This window comes from Scyliorhinus torazame, chromosome 16 (genome assembly GCF_047496885.1).
Source record: "Scyliorhinus torazame isolate Kashiwa2021f chromosome 16, sScyTor2.1, whole genome shotgun sequence".
NCBI classification, from domain to species: Eukaryota; Metazoa; Chordata; class Chondrichthyes; order Carcharhiniformes; family Scyliorhinidae; genus Scyliorhinus; species Scyliorhinus torazame.
The window spans coordinates 186,722,149-186,742,350 of record NC_092722.1 but is presented as its reverse complement, the minus strand read 5'-3'; the positions used below and the strand labels follow the sequence as shown (position 1 = coordinate 186,742,350).

Below are 20,202 nucleotides of genomic sequence, written 5' to 3'. Positions count from 1 at the left end.
CCCCCCCCGTCATAGGGCTGACGTTGAAGAAATTGGATGCTGCCGGATGGAAAAGACTTGAGCTGTAAATTTTTTTTCAATCATCCATGAATGCTGAACTGCTGCTGTCCTTGGGGAGTTTTGACCAACCCGTGCTGCCGTAGAAAGCGATTTCGTGCCAACTGATTTTTGAGTGCCTGTCACATTTTTTGTCCCTGATTTTAAGCGCCAACTCTAGGCTCGGTCATGCCACAGGTATGAGGTTCTCCTGTTTAACCTTCCCACCCACTACCTCGCACCCCTTCCTTAAACCCCCCCCCCCCCAAAAAAAAACAACCTGTGGACTGGGATGTGTTGTGTGTCTCTGTAAATGTGTATGCCCTCGCATGCCTGCACCTAGCCACAGAAGGGCCTGTAAGCTTCAGCAGAACAAGACTTCCCTGACCCTCTCTTCTGCTATGTTTATGACATAAACTTAACCCACCCCCCCCCCCCTCCCGCCCGCGTGCACACATAAGCCTTTGTGTCATCACTTGGCCATTTTCTGTTGGTATGTTGGAAGTGAGCAGGCTGCACACAGCTGTGTTGAACATTTTTAATTAGGGCTCCTTCGCCATTTGACAATATCCCGGAGAAGAGGCTCAAGCTGGATTTAATTAGCTCACAAATCAGAATGACCGAGTTGTGGAAAGCCCCGTCACCCCCCCCCCCCTTGTAGGTTTTTTAACAAGTCATGATTGTATGAAAGTTGTCGTTTCTGATCCAGTGACATTTGGACAACTCTCCTGCCAGCAATTGATGAATTATTTATTGTTTTCCTTCATTTCTCCCTGGAGCGTATCTCGTCCCCCACTCTGCCCACCCCCTGTAGCCCCTCAATCATCACCGCCTGTTGGCCTAGGGAGGGCTGGGATGTGCTAGTGGCTAAGGAGCCGCATTGGAATTTTGGGCTTCCCAACCTTCCAAAATTGCCCCGGAATCCCCAGGAAATAAAATTCTAGAACCGAGAAGGCCCATTTATGCCTTTTTTGAAAGAGCAAACCAATTCGTCCTAAACCTCCTCTTCTCTTTTCCCATAGCCCTGTAAATCTTTCCGCTTCAAATATTTATCCAATTAAAGAGTAATTTCTTGGGCACCATCATTGATTTTAGTTCAACGCTGTTAATTATAACTGAACAGTGAGATGGGTGAGAAAGCGTGTCATGCAATGAAACCTCCAGAATGGACAAAGTTAGTTCTCTCGCCCACCCCACCCCATAACTTGAATTTCTACTGGGGTCAAATCTCGCTCTGGGACTGAGCACAAAATATCGGCTGACACTCCAGTAAAAGGTACTGAGGGAGCTCCGCTGCACTGTTGGCAGAGGTGCTGCCATTCGGATGAGAATGGCCTCCCCCCTCCAGGTGCATGTAAAAGATCCCATGGCACTCTTTTGAAGACGCGCAAGAGAGTTTTCTCCCCAGTGTCCTGGCCGATGTTTATCCCAACTCTGACTTCACTAAAACAGATTATCTGGTTGTTAGTGGATTACTGCTTGCGGGATCTTGCTATGTGGAAATTGCTGTCCTTTCTTCAACACAACAGAGTGCATTACAAAAGTACTTAATTGGCTGTAAGGTGCTTTGGGACATCCTGAGATTGTGAGAGGTGCTATTTAAATGAAATACTTTTTTTTTTTCTCGATAATGAGTTTGTGTTTCATTTTGAAATGTGCTGATGGCAGAGGATGCGCAGAATCCCTCAAATGGACAGAAAGACCAGTGAGAGGGTTTAGATCAAGTAGAAGCTCGGATATCGAAGGGTTGCTGAGTACAGTTAGAGCGAGAAAGACCACCAGCGTGGACAGAAGACCCAATAGGCTGGCCCTGCCAATGGTTAAATCATAAAATTTACAGTGCAGAAGGAGACCATTTGGCCCATCGAGTCTGCACCAGCCCCTGGAAAGAGCACCCTACCTAAGCCCATACCTCTATCCTATCCCTGTAACCCAGTAACCCCACCGAACCTTTTTCTTTGGACACTAAGGGCAATTTAGCATGGTCAATCCACCTAATCTGCACATCTTTGCACTGTGGGCGGAAACCGGAGCACGTGGAGGAAACGTGCACAAACACAGCGGGTACGTGCAGACTCCGCACAGACAGTGACCCAAGCCGGGAATCGAACCTGGGACCCTGGAGCTGTGAAGCAACTGTGCTACCATGCTGTTGGAAAAAGCAAGTGGGGGGTGTGGGGGGGGAAAGAAAAATTGGATGGGTGGATAACATTGTGATGTGGACTGAGGGAGGCCGAAGAAAGCCAAAGAAGAAGTAGAACTGTGTGAATGGGCCCATTAAGGCTACGGTCACAATGAATGAAGAGCTTTGGTGCTCTGGAGAGGGACTACCCCTGCACCCTCTCGATTGACTTGCACCTCTGGATGGGATGAGAGCACGCTCTGGCTGTGCCCACTCCCAGTTATCTTGGTCAGGAACAGTGTGTCTCCAGGCATGGCGAATGACCACTGGGGAGCGGCCAGAGGAGAGTGATCACACTGTCGTCCCATTGGAAAACAACAGCAAAGGCCACCACGTCCTCTGCTGCAAAAGGCAGCCCCGAGTGTCATCTTTATTTCACCTCTAAATATATTTGAGCTTCTTCCTATGGCTACTTGCCAGATCACCTGCAGAAATTTAAAAAACACGAACCCAATCGCCTGGAGAATGGAGGGCCCATTATCATTGCTGCAGACAGTTCCAACCAAGCCAGGAGGAAGTTGCAGATTGTATCAGTTTCATTTTGGTTTACATTGTCTAATGTACCTCCTGTCTCTGTCTGCTTGGTGTGCATGTGTCTGTCTGTCCAGTGCAATATCTTTTTACACTTCACTGGAATCCCAGGAAGTCTGCACATATCCCGAGTTGACATTTTAATGTTCCTTCCCTCTCCTTGCTCTTTTTCTATCTTTTCAGGGTTTTCAGGGTTTAAAAAAAAAAACTTTGGCTGTGAACACGGCCTTGCCTGGTGCGATAGATTGCCTGTCAGACTCTCTTGTGCTGTTGAGAAGTTTAGGAAAAGAGTCCACCGGGTGTCATCAAGTGGGAATTGAGGTGATTAGAAAGCAGCGTTTGCCTGGGAGCAAATCTTTTAATGAGGAAACACAACAGGAATCTAGATAAGCGAGGAAGGAATAAGATGACGCTGCTGAAGAAATGGGGTGAAAAGAGACTCGTATAGAGCATAAACATTGGAGTTCTGCCATGTGAATTCTGTGCGATTTTTGGTGAGGTGTGAGAGGTGAAATACCTAATGATGGACCGTCTTTGGCTGATTAGTCATTCACTGTGTGGCATGATAGTTCATGTTCTTGGGATGTCTCTTAAGAGCCCGCTTTTAAAGTGTAGTCATTGTTAGGCAGGTACAGGAGCCAAATTGCAAAGTCCCAACAAACAGCAATGAGATAATCTGCTCTGGTAATGTGGATCAAAATCTTCCTCTCTCTCAACCCCACCTCCATTCCCCTCCCCTCCATCTCCTCTGAGCCAAAGATACTTGGGTCCAAATGGAGCCCTTCACTTCCTTTAGTTAACTCCAGCACGGATTGGAAATTCAACAGATTATTCCTGGTCTCCGATTCAGTACCTCTTGACAGACTGGTGGCTTCCTTGATATCTTCACTGCCATTGATTGCAAGGTCCCACACACACCACAAAGAACTAATGAGGCATGGAATCTGATTTCATTAATGATGTAATGTGAGGGATAAATGTTGACCCAGTACCAGGGAGAGATCTCCATTTTCCTAAATAATGTCACAGGATCATTAAGCCCATGGTCGAGGACAAACAGGATCTGTGTTTAATGTTTAATTTGACAATGCAGCACTACCTTGGTACTGCATAAAATTTTATTAATAATATGGGGCAGCACGGTAGCACAAGTGGATAGCTCTGTGGCTTCACAGCGTCAGGGTCCCAGGTTCGATTCCCTGCTGGGTCACTGTCTGTGCAGAGTCTGCACGTTCTCGCCGTGTCTGTGTGGGTTTCCTCTGGGTGCTCTGGTTTCCTCCCACAGTCCTAAGACGTGCAGGTTAGGTGGATTGGCCATGATAAATTGCCCTTGGTGACCCAAAAAAAAGGTTAGGAGGGGTTATTGGGTTACGGGTATAGGGTGGAAGTGAGGGCTTAGGTGGGTCGGTGCAGACTCGATGGGCTGAATGGCCTCCTTCTGCACTGTATGTTCTAAGTCACAAGTATGAAGTTACTGCGAAAAGCCCCTCGTTGGCACATTCCGTCGCCTGTTTGGGGAGGCCGGTACAGGAATTGAACCCGTGCTGCTGGCCTTGTTCTGCATTACAAGCCAGCTGTCTAGCCCACTGAGCTAAACCAGCCCTATTAATGGTGATTACTGTGCTCAAAGTCCGAAGCAGCAGAGAGTAATGGGTTATCTGATTCCTTCTCCATTCTGAACCCTTTACCCCAGACCACTATTCGTGGCAAGGTATCAGAAAATGTACAGAGGACCAGGACTTGCTCACCCAACACTTTGTATCTGTTCCACCATCCAGTTAGGTCATGGCTGTTAGGTTTCTGAACTCCACCTTTCGAGGCCCTGTATTGAGCTTGATGATTAGCCATGATCATAATGAATGGCGGAGCAGGCTCGAAGGGCCGAATGGCCTCCTGCTGCTTCTCTTTCTATGTTTACCGTGGCTCCATAGCCCGTTGCGGAACAAAAACCAACAATTTCCACTTTGGAACTTTAAATTAACCCCACTTCAACTCCCCTCTGAACATTTCTGAACCCCTTGTTTTGGACTCCTCCTCCACCAAAGTCTCTAACTATCTCATTAAATCCTTCAAGCACCTTAAACACCTCAATTAGCCCCCCACCCCCTCTTTAATCTACTATTACCAAGTAACTGCAACCCCACCCCACACATTAACCCTGTCTCACCAGCCTCATTTCATAGAATTTTTTCATTTCTTTTTACAGTGCAGAAGGAGGCCATTCGGCCCATCGAGTCTGCACCGGCCCTTGTAAAGAGCACCCTACTTAAGACCCCACCTCCACCCTATCCCCATAATCCAGTAACCCCACCTTAACGTTTTTTTTTGGGACACTGAAGGCAATTTAGCATGGCCAATCCACCGAACCTGCATATCTTTGGACTTTTGGGAGGAAACCGGAGCACCCGGAGGAAACCCACGCAGACACAGGGAGAATGTGCAGACTCCGCACGGACAGTGACCCAAGCCAGGAATCGAGTGCTAACCACTGTGCTACCGTGCCACCCCATTTGGTTGTGGGACATTACAGGAGAGGACAGTTGAGCTTCCGACTCCCTCTTGTAGCTGTAGAATTTTGCTGTGACTTCGGCAGGGTTGTCCTGGGCACTGGTGCTGTTGGTGGGTCTGACTTTTAGCACATGCATAAATGTGACATCCTTCATATCCACCTTGCTTTGTGTGAAATCTGAGCAGCCTTAGGATCATGAGTGGAGGCAACTTTGGCATCTCTAAATTGTATTGTTTTAAAATCGCCCTCACTGAGTTTTACTGGACTTGTCTGACCCGTTTATTAGTTGGGATTAATCATTTTTATGTGGATTTTCTTTTTTGATTATTGGAAGGGGTGCTCTTGAGGCCATAGTTCCACCAGTTGTGGGAAGTTTGTCATTTGGTTTTTAATACCAGGAGACATTGGGCTGGGTTTGGGCTATCAGGAATTGAGGAACACCAAGATAGTGGAGGAGCTTTTAAGGTGCCCCGAATTTAAGGTGTCAGAAAAGAATAATTGTACACTGCTGACCTCTAACATGGGAACTAAAGAATGTCTTCAGGCAATTCTGAAGCATTCCAGCCAATTTTTGTTTAGTTTCCAAAGAACCCAAAGAAGTCGCCTGCAGTAGGCAGCATTTGCTGAACAATCCTGAGTGCGCTGATAGCTTCATTAACAACCAATTTAAGACAAATAGTTGTGCTCTAAACTTGTCTAATTTTTGTTAGAAGTGACATACAGACAGTCCTCAACTTTATGACGTTTGAGCTATGACAAATGGCAGATAACATTTATAAATTGACACCCTGTTTTGACCTTACAACACCAGCTTTATAACTTTGTTCCTCGGGGAAAAACGGACTTGCAATGTTTCAACTTACGATGTGGTTTTCCAGAACCAATTACGGCGTAAGTAAAAGGCGTGCCTGTATATTCCTATGCAAGGAACCTTCCTCTGCAAACAAAAGGGATATGTTCAAGCCTTGCATTTTTTTTTTATTACCCAGTTTCTCATTGCTTTCTCCCTGGCAACGTCTGGGCCAATCCAGAGATGATGTGCCAACCAATCAGCATCCTTTCTTCCTGTAGTATAAATTGTTGAGACCATTTGAAATTTGACCTTCTTGCATTTGTCCTGTTGAATTCAAGATGAAAAGCTTTGATAAAACGTCTCCCTTTTTAGTCATACTGCAACTTGCATTGTACACCCAAGCCTGTACAATCGAGAGCTCTTTGAGGCTGAGGATAGCTATAGACCTCTGATTGCTGTCATGAATAGGGGAGTAGCTTTGTACTGGAGGGAGAGAATTCTGACTTTAATAAGCAGGTTTTATGCCATCCAACCTCGAGGATAGTTAGTATAAGCACTTGGTCAGTTTGCCACCATATTGTCCAGCCCAGTCCTAAACAGCAACTTATGAATGGCACCTTTAGCGTCATAAAACATTCCAAGGAGCGTCACAGAAAGGTAAAGACGCTCAAGATATTAGCTGACCTCAAAGGCTTGAGCAGAGAAGGGGTTTAAGCTTCTTGAAGTGGGAGAGAGCTTTAGGAGAGGGAGTTACAAAGTTGAGGCAAGCCGGCATTGACGGGGCAAAGGAACAGTTCGAGGGCCGGGTTATAGAACCGAGCTTGCAGTTAGTTGCATGCAGTGCTGTAGGAGGTTGCAAAGAATTTGAGCAGAAGATGAGAATTTTAAATTTGAGGTGTTGCTGGACCGGAAGACGATGATTATAATTCAAACATATTTCATTGGTTGTGACCCATTCAATTCTTTTTTTTTTTTTTCTTCCTTGTAAATTTAGAGAGCCCACTAATTTTTTTCCAATTAAGGGGCAATTTAGCGTGGCCAATCCACCTACCTTGCACATCTTTGGGTTGTGGGGGTGAGACCCATGCAGACACTGGGAGAATGTGCAAACTCCACACGGACAGTGACCCGGGGCGGGGATCGAACTCGGGTCCTCGGTGCCGTGAGGCGGCAGTGCTAACCACTGTGCCACCCCATGATCCATTCAATCCTGAGGAGTCACTGGATGGTGATGAGCAGCAGAGGTTTCAGGCTGGTTGCACTGGCTTTATTTTTCTTCCTGGTCTGTGTCCACTGACGTTACTTATCGCATCCTCCTACTGCTACTGTTTGTATTGGGTAACTCTGGGAGCTTCCAGTGTTGTGCGATTCTATACCACAGCTGGCACTTAAGTCACCAGGGCGCAGTTGGCAACAGTGTTGGCGCAGAGGCTGAATTCTATTGCGTAAGAAAGGCCAAATACTCGAGGGCCAACATTAAAGTACTTGCAATAACATAGCATCTTGCATGACCTCTGAATATCCCACAGCACTTCACAGTCAATTAAGTAATGTGGTCACCAATATAATAGTGTAGGGTAACGGGATCAATTTCTGCTTTGTGCACGCAAGGTCCAACAACAGCAATCAGATCATTATTTATGGGGCTTGAGGAATAAACGTTCTGATTTTCTTTGAGCTGTGCTGTGGGATCTTGACATCCGCTGAGGGTGGATGGACACTGCCTTGGTTAAATGTCTCATTCAAAGGGTGGCCTTTTTGGCAGTGGCAGTATTCCCGCAGTACAGCCCAGGAATTCCAGCCCATCTCGTGTATTTAATTCTCTGCATTGGGTGCATGGGGTCCGAAACTATGTCCTGCCGACTTAAGCAAGTACCGGCTGATCCACGACTAAGGCCTGTGCGTTTAATCCCAATTTCCCTTGAGCATTTTTCATCCTTAGTTGGGAGCAAGTTAAAGGTTTCCAAGAGTAAAAGTTCCTGCAGTCCTCAATATTTTTTTATATCCGATTACACGCGATGCTTTTAATCCAGCTGTAACTGTCTCCTGGAAGACTGAGTCACAGCAGCGCTGCCAAGGTAACCTGCAAAGCCCTGTAGTGCTCTTAAGGACAAGGAGCACAGCAAGCTCTTTCCTGTTCTTGGATCAGTCAAACATATTTTGCTTTCTGTGTTTGTCGCAAAGGACCCTATTGTCACAGGATTTGCTGCCAGAGAAGATCTCCTGTAAGAGCCAGCAAAGAGCTAATCTGTTGGGAGCTACCCTTTAAGTACTGCCAGGGTGTGGCCACATTGCTTTAACCCTGCCTGGATTTGAAAAGCAAATCCGTGTTCTGTGAGGCCAGGGATTGACAAGTAGGTGATTCTGGTCATCCATGGTTGTCTCAATCACTATAGCACACCGCTAAATCACTGGCTTTGAAAGCAGACCAAGGCAGGCCAGCAGCACGGTTCAATTCCCGTACCAGCCTCCCCGAACAGGCGCCGGAATGTGGTGACTAAGGGCTTTTCACAGTAACTTCATTGAAGCCTACTTGGGACAATAAGAGATTTTCATTTCATTTCATTTCATTAGAACTGATATTGTAATCTGTTTTATTTTTTTTTTAAAAATAATAAACAAAAGTCTTGTTTTGATCTCTATTCACTTTAATATTTTTTTTCTCCCCCCACCCCCACCCCCACCCCCCCAGCCCAATGTTAGTGGGATGGAACCTGCGTTCGGAGACGCTTTTCGAAGCTGCTGCCTCTACTCATCCTTGGACCAGACCGTCGCCAGCCCAGACAGTAGTCCAGACTCTGGCTTTCTGTATGAACAGGTGTGGGGAGGGCAACAATGCAGTTGTAAATCCTTTTTTAGGTTGAAGTTGGCGATTGACGTTGATTAGGGTTATTTGCCCTGCTGCCCCAGTTAGCCTTGGCATTGCCATCTGATTAACACCTGCGCTACTGCAAATATACCGTACAAGTAACCTGTGCCTGAAATCTCCTAGCATAGGCGGAGGTTATTTGGCTCTTGGTGTCTGTGTTAGGCCTTCAGTAGAACTACCCTATTAATCCCACTACCCCCACCCCATTCTTTCCCCATAATTCCCTTTCTCCTTTTCATGTAAATGTATAATTCCCTTTTTTTCCCTTCAAGTTACGATCGAATCTGTTGCTTGCGCCCTATCAGGCAGTTATTATGACCTTGAGACCAGTAACTTCTTCTTTTTTTTTTTTAAAAAAAGAAGAAATCCAAAATCCCAGCTATTTACTGAAAGAGTGAAGCCACAACCTTCCGTAGTGTAAAATAATAATAGTTACTTATTGTCACAAGTAGGCTTCAATTAAGTTACTGCGAAAAGCCCCTATATAATTTTTACTGTGCAATAGTCGGAAGCAGCGAGTCCCCTATACTCTCCGACCTGGAATCAACACGAGCTGAGCATTGACAATTTGTGTTTGAGTTATAAACAATGCATTACACCTCAAATGGCAGATTAAACGAGGATCTTACAAATTAGCTGGGCAGTCCATATCTCCTCTATCTCGGTCACAAAAGTCTTTCAGAACTCTACCTTCCGCGCTAAGAATTTTAGCTCCCCTCCTTCCCGGATTTGACCTGGTCCTCAGCTGCCAACAGCGTACAACCAACCAGAGCTCCACTGGTACGGTCTTCACCAAAAGTGGCACATGCCTGCAGAACCCCCCTCCGTAATGCCGTCTGGATCCACTAATGTTATCATCAAGAAAAAATGGAAACGGCTGCACCTCTTCATTTTCTCAGCTTCTGGATCCCTGTCACTCTCTCAGCTGAATATTCAACTGCCAATGAGCCCAGTGGAACTGAATATCTGGTGGGGAGCGTACTAGGTGAACTACCTGCTATCTCCACAGCCCCTCCGCAACGAGCGGCCCGTTTTACGCTCCCCATTCCCTCCCACCTCTCAACGAGCTGAATTTGTTTTTAATTTGGAGTACCCAATTATTATTTTTTCCAATTAAGGGGCAGTCCACCTACCCTGCACATCTTTGGGTTGTGGGGGCGAAACCCACGCAGATACGGGGCGAATGTGCAAACTCCACACGGACAGTGAGCCGGGATTCGAACCCGGATCCTCAGCGCCGTAGGCAGCAGAGGCTAACCCACTGCGCCACCGTGCCACCGCCAAAGATCTGAAGTGCTAGGTTTCATTTTTATATTTCTATCGCCAAAATCCTGAACCTGTGGGATATATTTTAAATATTGCAGTACACCTTTTCAACCAATAGAGGCAATTATTGCCACAACTTGCTGATGGCCTTTAAGTGACAGAAATAATTTGCACCAATGGGGGAGGGGGGTGGGGAGGAACTTTAATATTTAGATGTACAAAATGGTCGTCGGCCTGTTTTTTTTTCTGAAGCTCCTGAGCTTCTTTCACTTCTTCTTCCCTTTCTCTGTTTTCTTCTTTTCTTTCGACCTGCTGTGTTGGGCCTTCCCCAATTAAATAAAGACACATCTTTAAATCATCTCGCCAGGTGATCCTGCTCCTTCAGAAAAATATTGCCTGGTTTAAGTTTCTCATTTTCTTAGCATTTGCTTGGAATTTGCACAAGAGGTGATGGCATAAAGGAAATAAAAATTTGCACAGCGGGTTTTTTTGCGATCTGGAGTGTGCGGCCTGAAAAGGGCTTTAAGCAGATCCAAAAGCAACTTTCAAAAGGGAATTTGATAACTACCCTGAAGAGAAAACAACATTTACAGAGCATTTATGGACAGAGTTGGGGAGGGGATTGGAACTAATTGGCAATTGTTTTCACCGCGATAACAGGGGCGCGAAGGGCCAAAAGGCCTCGTCCTGTATTATATTTCTGTATGTTCTCTTGTCCATCTGTGATTCGGACTTGCTGGGGGCGGCACCGACAATTCCCAAACAAAATCGATGAATTCTCGGCTGCCTCTCCGAATTTTCCGTCTCGCCCGTGTCGATGGTAGGAATGAAAATTCCAGACACTGTGTTTGAAAATTTCGCCATGTTAAAACCATCTCGCTCTGACCCTGGTGATTATTAAAAGGAATGCTACAAGGAAACCACTTAACATTTACTTAGAAATTGAAGAACTGGAAATTTATAACTTATTTCACTTTGGGCAGTTTTCCCTGTGCTATCACGTAGGGTATGGGTCAATGCCTGTGACTCCACAAGGTGGGTCACCCTGCTTAAAAGTTGTGTGTTTGTGCTTCTGAACACCTTTTCGGTTTTTATAGAACTTATTTTCTCCACCCCTCTGTCTCCAACGTCAGGGCAAAGCACAACTGCGCTCAAGCAGACAAATTTGTAAATTCCTGCAATTCTCTCTCGGTCGAGCTAGGCTACAATGACCCTTCTCCCTGGCCAAATGTGGAGATGGCTAGCCTCTGCCCGGTGACATTGGGCATAACTGTTGCGTTCGGGGTAGGAGGGGCGGGGAATGGTTTAAGAGGCAAGACGATGGGCGCAATATTAATTGTGCCACCTTCTTTTATCAATTCTAGGAACGTCGTCTAGCCCACACACAAAGCTCCAGAAATGACCTGCCAAGTCTGAATTCGTACAGGAGCCCAGTGAAGGAGAATATCGAGCTATTGAGTGATCTGGTGGACGACGAACCATCTGACAGCAACAGATGTGAGCGGTGGGATATATCGGCTTTAGAAGACTTTACTAAGTACACCAAAACTGATATTTGGAGTGATAAGGAGTTGGACTTGTTGGGTTTGGACGAGCATACAAGTCCTTATCAAAACGAAGCCGAGATATCTCAAACGCCAACACTAGCCGAGCTGAATGCTGACGACTCGCAGCTTGTTGTCGATTCCTGGTGTCTCCTTCGGCCTGTGAAGGAGGCCTCCCCATTCTCCACCAAGCCTGACGGTGTCTCCAGAGCCACAGAGACCCCTAAAAAAGGCAACTGCATGGATCCTTTAATAGATCCTGACTTCCAGTCAGAGAGTACTGTTTTCCTTCAGAAAGGGGAGGACCACCAAAGTCATCCGAAAAACAGTAAACCCTCCATCACTGCAGGAGGCCCCAGAAATACTGAGGTACCGTTGAAATCTGGAAACCACAACCTCAGCGACAAAAATAGCAATTCCAGAGCCCATGTATGCTCTATGTCCGACCCAGAAGAAGGAGCAGTTCATAACAGGACAGGATCGAGTCCTTGGAAGCATCACAAGCGATCTACAGCCACCGAGCTGGGGGACACGGGTGGGGAGAAAGGCGACTTCAAGAAGGGAGATGGTCAGGTCTGCAGCCACCTAACCACATTCCCCATCTGGCCTGCTAGGCAGGAAAGTGGGGGAGAAAGCCCGGAGGCTGGAGTTGAACTCAAGAACCAGGAGCACAACTACTCTCTCTTCAGCGCCGACAGTCTGGGATTGCAGTCGAGTGAAGAGAGACTGGAGCCGGAGAATGGCTCTGACAGTGAGCAGGATGACAGTGAAAATGAAGACGATGAGGAAGAAGATGACGATGACGATAAGGACTACTTCAGTGATTATCTTTCTGAAGCAGGTAAGCCTGAGCGTGCATTTTATTCTCTTTTAACGAATTGCATTAAAATTGCCCCTTTAACACAGCAAAGCATCCCAAGCTGCTTTTCAGGACAGTAATCAGACAAAAAATTGGCACCAAGCAAGATGTTAAAATGGCTTGCTAAAGCTTGGCCAAAGAGGAAAATGCTAAGGGATGTCTTGGGCGTGAGAGGTTTACGGAGGTCATTCCAGAACTTAGATTTCTTTGAATGCTTGGCTGAGTGATTTTTAAAAAATGCCTATCATTGTTTGTTTCTTGATTGGAGTTTAAGTCGTGTGGAGATTCCTGTAGAGATTAATATAAACCTTTGTCAAGCAGCACACTAGGAAACTGTCACATCAAGCACAGTCCAATGGTCTAAACTGTTTGCAAAGAGGCTATGGTTGTTGCCCCTGATCGCTATCCACTGGTCTCTTCTCAAGTGTTCTTTTCATTCATGAAATGTGGATGTCACTGGTGTAAACCAGCATTCATTGTCCATCTCTTATTGCCCTTGAGAAGGTGGTGATGAGCCACCTTCCTCCGTCCTTGTGTTGTGGTACACCCGTAGTGCTGTTGGCAAGGGGGCTTCAGGATTTTGAGCCGGTAACTGTGAAGGAACCGCGACATAGTTCCAAGTCAGGGTGGTTGTGTGGCTTGGGGAGTTCCCATCTGTCTGCTGCCGCTGTCTTTCTAGGTGGTAGAACGGCAGCATGGCAGCACAGTGGATAGCATTATGGCATCACAGGTTCAATTCCCGGCTTGGGTCACTGTCTGTGCGGAGTCTGCACGTTCTCCCCGTGTCTGCGTGGGTTTCCTCCGGGTGCTCCGGCTTCCTCCCACAAGTCCCGAAAGACTTGCTGTTAGGTGAATTGGACAGTCTGAATTCTCCCTCTGTGTACCCGAACAGGTGCCGGAGTGTGGCGACTAGGGCCTTTTCACAGTAACCTCATTGCAGTGTCAATGTAAGCCTACTTGTGACAGTAATAAAGATCATTATTATTCGAAGTTGCCGGTTTGGAAGCTGCTGTCGAAGGAGTCTTAACAAGTTGCTGAAGGGAGCAAATGATTAAGGTGGCGGATAAGATGCAGATCCAGTTAGCGGATTAACGTTGGATAACATGTACATATGCAGATGGTTGGGCGAAAACATATTCCAGCTTGGCTGGGACTCCTCTTAAAGTTCATTCGCTTTGGATGCTGTGGAGGGGAACAACCTCTCCGGGGAAAGCAGCAACAGCCAAATTAGTTGCGCCATGGTTGGTTCTGCTGCAGAGGGGAGGAGTAAAGAGTGTGGGAATGGAATAGTTACAGTGGAAGTTTAAGGGGAATAGATGGATGTTGGTCGCAAATGAGACTCCAGGATGGTGTGTTGCCTCCCTGGTGCTAGCGTCAAGCTGTTACAAGACATTCTGGAGGGGGAGGGTGAACAACCAGTGGTTGTGGTACACACCGGTACAAACGTTATATCGAAAACAAAAGGGATGATGTCCTCAAAGAAAGTTGAGAAGTCAGACATCTCAAAGGTAGTGATCTCTGCCACCTGCTCGTCAGAGTAGAAATAGCAGGATATTTCAGATAGGTACGTTGCTGAGAGGTGGGACCAGTACAAACTTCTACGGGTTATACCTGCACAGGACCGGGACTGATGTCCTAGGAGGAGTATTTGCTCAAGTGGCTGGAGAAGGTTTAAACTAAAAGGGCAGGGGGATTGGGAACCTATGCATACTTTGTGCCTTTACATACGGAACATTCTCAATAAAGCAGATGAAATAATCGTTCAAATAGATGTAAACAGGTATGATATAATCGGGATTACGGAGACATCGCTGCAAGGGTATTCAGTATTTAGGAAGGACAAGACAAAAACGGAAAAGACGTTGGAGTTTCATTGCTGGTTAAATAAGAAATTTACGCAATATTAAGGAAGGATATTAGCCCTGACATTGTGAAATCTGTATGGGTAGAGCTGGGAACATCAATAAAGGGAACTACGATGATATGAGGGGTGAGTTGACTCTGATCGATTGGGGAACATTACTTAAAGGGATGACAGTGGATAGGCAATGACAAACATTCAAGGAGCACATGGGGGAAGCTGCAACAATTATTCCTGCCTGGCACAAAAGTAAAACGGGAAAGTTGGCCAATCCATGGCTGACAAAGGAAATTAGAGATAGTATTCGATCCAAGAAAGAAGCATACAAATTGGCCAAGAAAAACAACTGGTCGGAGGATTGGCAGCACTTTAGAATTCAGCAAAGAAGGACCAAAGGATTAATCAAGAAGGGGAAGATAGAGTACGAGAGTAAGTTGCAGGGAACATACAAACTGACTGTAAAATGTTTCTATAGGTACGTGAAGAGAAAAAGGTTGATGTAAATAAATGTAGGTCCCTTACAGGCAGAAATAAGAGAATTTATATAAGAGAATTTATAATGAGGATAAAGAAATGGCTGAGCAACTAAATACATACTTTGGTTCTGTCTTCAAAAATGAGGACACGCGTAAGATACCAGAAAAGTTGGTTTAGTAAGGTTTAGTAAGAGGGAGGAACTGAAGGTGATCAATATCAGTAGAGAAATGGTGTTGGGGAAATGGATGGGATTGAAGGCTGATAAATCCCCAGGGCCTGAATCCACATCCCAGAGAGGAAGTGGCTTTAGAAATAATGGATGCATTGGTGGTCATCTTCCAGGATTCTATAGACTCTGTAACTGTTCCTGCAGATTAGAGAGTAGCTAATGTAACTCCACCATTTAAAAAAGGAGGTAGAGAGAAAACTGGGAATTATAGACCAGCAAGCCTGATATGGGTAGTCGGAAAAATTCTAGAATCCGTTACCAGAGACTTCAGAGCGTTTACAAAACAATGGCAGGATCAGACAAAGTCAGCATGAATTTATGAAGGGGAAATCATGCTTGACAAACCTACTCAAATTCTTTGAGGATGTAACTAGCAGAGTTGACGAGGGGGAGCCAGTGGATGTGGTTTACTTGGACTTTCAGAAGGCTTTTGACAAAGTCCCACATAAGGATTTAGCATGTAAAATTAAAGCACACAGGATTAGGGATCGTGTATTGAGATGGACAGAAAACTGGTTGGCAGACAGGAAACAAAAAGTAGGAATAAACTGGTCTTTTTCCAAATGGCAGACAATGACTAGTGGGGTAGCGCAGTGATCAGTGCTGGGACCCCAGCTATTCACAATATAGATCAATGATTTAGATGAGGGAACTAAATAATATCTCCAAATTTGCAGATGACACAATGTTGGGTGGGAGGGTGAGCTGAGAGAGGGATGCAGAGATCCTTCAGTGTGATTTGGACAGGTTGAGTGAGTGGGCCAATGAATGGCGGATGCAGTGTAAGTTGGATTAATGAGAGATTATCCACTTTGGTAGCAAAAATGTGAAGGCAGAATATTATCTGGAATGGCCAGAAATTAGGAGAGGGGAATGTGCACTGAGACTGGTCCTCGTACACCAGTCGCTGAAGGTAAGCATGCAGGTGCAGCAGGCGGTAAAGAAGGCGCTTGGTTTCTACACCTCCCGCTGCCTTGGGAAAGCAGACCGCATAACCAAAGACCCCCTCCCACCTGGCTTACTCACTCTTCCATTGGGCCAGAGGTACAAAAGTCTGAGAACACGCACAAATAGATTCAAAAATAGCTTCCTCCCCGCTGTAACCAGACTCCTAAACAACCTTCTTATGGACTGACCTGATTAATACTACACTCCTGTAAGCTCCAAGCTCCAACCAATGCCGGTGTCTACATTGTGTACCTTGTGTTGCCCTATTATGTATTTTATTTTATTTTTATGTATTAAATAATCTGTTTGAGCTGCATGCAGAAAAATAATTTTCGCTGTGCCTCGGTACACATGACAATAAACAAATCCAAATCCGTAGCGAGAGGATTCAAGTACAGAAGCAGGAATATCTTGCTGAAATTATACAAGGCCTTGGTGAGGCCACACCTGGGATATTGGGTGCAGTTTGGAAGGATATTCTTGCTCTAGAAGGAGTGCAGCGAAGGTTGACCAGACTGATTCCTGAGATGGCAGAATGGGCGCATGAGGAGAAATTGAATTGGTTAGGATTTGTATTTGCTGGATTAACATAGAATTTACAGTGCAGATGGAGGCCATTCGGCCCATCGAGACTGCACCAGCTCTTGGAAAGAGCACCCTACCCAAGGTCAACACCTCCACCCTATCCCCATAACCCAGTAACTCCACCCAACACCAAGGGCAATTTTGGACACTAAGGGCAATTTATCATGGCCAATCCACCTAATCTGCACATCTTTGGACTGGGGGAGGAAACCGGAGCACCCGGAGGAAACCCACGCACACACGGGGAGGATGTGCAGACTCCGCACAGACAGTGACCCAAGCCGGAATCGAACTTGGGACCCTGGAGCTGTGAAACAAATGTGCTAACCACAATGCTATCGTGCTGCCCCGAAGTTCAGAAGAAACCTATAAAATTGTAACAGGGCTGGACTTGGTAGATGCAGGAAGGATGTTCCCGTTTGTGGGTGTGTCCAGAACCAGGGGTCACAGTCTGAGGATACATGGTAGACCATTTAGGACAGATAGGAGAAGAAATTTCTTCACCCAGAGATTGGGGAGCCTGTGGAACTAGTTACCACTGAGTAGTTGAGGCAAACATTGTATGTTTTGAAGAAGCAGTTAGATATAGCACTTGTGGCAAGGATATGTGGGGGAAGGTGGGATTAGACAATTGGATAGTCAGCCATGATCCCAATGAATGGCGGAGCAAGCTGAAATGGCTGAAAGGTCTCCTCCTGATCCTATTTCTATGTTTTTATCAGTGTGGAATCTGAGAGAGGCCAGTAAAGTCATATGGAACAGTGATTCCATAAGGGATGTCATAAGGGGAGAAAATTGATATCCAGGAGACGGAACAGAGGGTGAAAAGGCTTGATGGTAATAACCTTTTTTCACTTTTTTGGTAAAATTTTTATTTTAAATTTTCTTATAAATTTGGAGTACCCAATTTTTGTTTTCTCGCCAATTATGGGGCAAGGGGCAATTTAACGTGGCCAGCTCACCTACCCTTCACATCTTTTTGGGTTGTGAGGTGCAATGTGTAAACTCCACACGGACAGTGACCTGGGGCCGGGATCGAACCCAGTCCTCGGTGCCATGAGGCAGCAGTGCTAACCACTAAGCCACCGTGCTACCCTCTTTGGTAAATAATTTAGATATAATCTCTTGCACATGTGAAGTATGTTTGGGAGGAAAAAGATCCTTTAGACCAATGGCACTGAATTCAGCGGAGGCTGTAGAAGCTTCACAGTCGGAGCCAAAGGTGTGGGAGTGACTATATTTTGGTTAGCGGCAGAACCTGGGAGGCATATTGCCAGCAGTTGCCAGGGTCTGCATCCAATTTATGATGGTGATCCATCATCAAGCTGAGGGCCAGTAAGTCGGCAGCCACATCACTGAATTGAACCAGCCATATTAATACTGTGGCTACCAAGACAGGTCAAAGGTAAATCCTATGGCGAAAATAATCTACACCTATTTCTAATACAACAGTACAACCATAGATCATTAAGAGAACCTGTTTGCTGCCAATTGTATAATGGAGCTACCAGGATGGTAGAAGATTAAATAGATGGACCCTGGGCTTTTCTTGCCCAATAATTGTGCACAAAATAAGCAATATAGAGGGCGAGATTCTCCCAGCCCGGGGCCGGGCCGGAGAATCCCCACAACCGGGCCACGCCGCCCTGATGCCGGCAAGCGATTTCCCCGCGGAGCGGAGAATCCGCGCCATTGGTGCTGGCGAGTTTGGCGCGACGCCGGTCGCGGGCTGCTGTACGCGGCTGGTCTGCCGATTCTCCGGCCCGAATGGGCCGATCAGCCGCTCTAAAAAGGCAGAGTCCCGCCGACCCCGCCCACACCTGGGGCGGGAACTCTGGCGCAGGGTCAGGGGGCAGCCTGTGGGGGGCCTCTGACCCCAGGGCCTCCAATGGGGCCTGGCCCGTGATCGGGGCCCACCGATCGGCGGGCCGGCCTCTCGCTCCCCAGGCCTATTTTCTTCCGGGCCGGCCCCTGAACTCCTGTGCCATGTTGTGTCAGGGCCGGCGCATTGAAGGAGGCCACCGCGCATGCCCAGGATGGGAGGCTGGAGCGGCGTGAACCGCTCCAGCGCCGTGCTGGCCCCCTGTAGGGGCAAGAATCGGTACTCCCAGCGGTCAGTTCACGCCGTCGTGAAACGCGACGGTGTTTCCGACGACGTGGAAGAATCCCGCCCCAGAGTTTTAAAGTGAAAAGAAATGTTGGGTATGAAAGTCTGATCTACTTGTATGGAAAAGCCCTCTGGCTTTATGGGCAGTGAGTAAACCTCAATAGAAAACATCCTTTAATCTATTTGGGGATTTTAATCAATGCTGTCTAATTAGAACAAATGTCCTCTTCCAGACCATCATTGCTTATCTGGCCTGTTACATTTGAGTGCCTATGACCTCCAATTATACCAGAACTGTTCTACTGCCTCTGAATAAATGTACTCTGTACGATAAATTCCCAGGTTTGATCCTCGGGCACTAGTGCACTTTTGTCCGTGTCTCGTCCTTGCTGGGCCTTGCTTGGACTAACCGCAAGACCTCTCTTGACATCTTCCATTTGTCACAAATCCCAACGTGTCCAATCTTCACTGTTCAATTTGTCTTGTTTCTCCTATCCCTCCTATCCTTGCCAAACTTCAATTCCTCCCTATCGTCAACACATCTCAAAAGTCTCCTGATGACATTCTTTCAATGCCCTGCCCCTCACTGCCTCTGAAACCTCCTTTGTTCCAACTCACCATTATGTTGCATTCTTTCATTCCCATTCCTATTTCATTGGTCCTCATTTCACCTTGCACTGTAAAACCCTCTCCGTAACTCGCTGTGCCCATGTTCCTCGCGCTCTCTCTCGTACATTCTCTCTCTTGGGTGAGTTTTGAGTCTTGCGTACACTCTGTCTCTCATTCTTTATTTTCAAAAAGCCTCTTCAAAACCTACAAATTGGAAGTTATCTGCGATCAGCCTTTGGCACCCAATTAATAGTTTTTCTGATTTGTGCTTTGGAGCATTTCATTATGCTAAAAGTGTTGATGAGTTAGTTGACCTTGGACCTTTTTTCCCCTCCTGAGTGCTGGTTTGCTCTGTACGGAATGTGGCCCAGTGGCGGACCTACATTTTTGGGGCCCTGAAGCTTGAACTGTTATGGGGGGACCCCTTCGCAACCAGCAACGAGGTCTGGGTAACCACTGTTATCTTCGTCAATGGGGTTGTTCCACGACAGATCACCACAAATTTTTTAAAAATTTAACCACTACATCTCAGATTTTGATTAAAATTGCTGTACTGGATTATCTCACATGTCAAAGTCACTGGTGTGAATAAAGATTTCCTATGCCTTATAGTTTTTGAGTTATGGGGGGATGAAAAATAGGGAAATGTTATATACATGCATGATGCATCATAGAATGATGAAATAAAACATAGAAAAGACCACAGTCAATATAATCTTTTATTTTAGACACCTATGAGAATACATACTACATGAAGCACATTTTACAAAATACTCTTTTTTTCTGTTTTTTCTAGC

At 46.2% G+C, this 20,202-nt stretch overlaps 1 protein-coding gene across 6 annotated transcripts in view; it reads left to right on the top strand.

Moving 5' to 3' along the window:
- The window catches only part of LOC140393304 (CREB3 regulatory factor-like), a 134,844-nt gene that overhangs the window by 78,371 nt on the left and 36,271 nt on the right, over positions 1 to 20,202 (top strand). For 5 of the 6 annotated variants that reach the window (XM_072479611.1, XM_072479613.1, XM_072479612.1 and 2 more), the window contains 3 exons: positions 16 to 234; positions 8,744 to 8,869; positions 11,551 to 12,571. In XM_072479611.1, the coding sequence (XP_072335712.1) occupies positions 226 to 234; positions 8,744 to 8,869; positions 11,551 to 12,571 (1,156 nt within the window). In that variant the 5' untranslated portion in view covers positions 16 to 225. The remainder of the gene's footprint in view (positions 1 to 15; positions 235 to 8,743; positions 8,870 to 11,550; positions 12,572 to 20,202) is intronic. The other variant, XM_072479615.1, reaches the window with a different exon arrangement.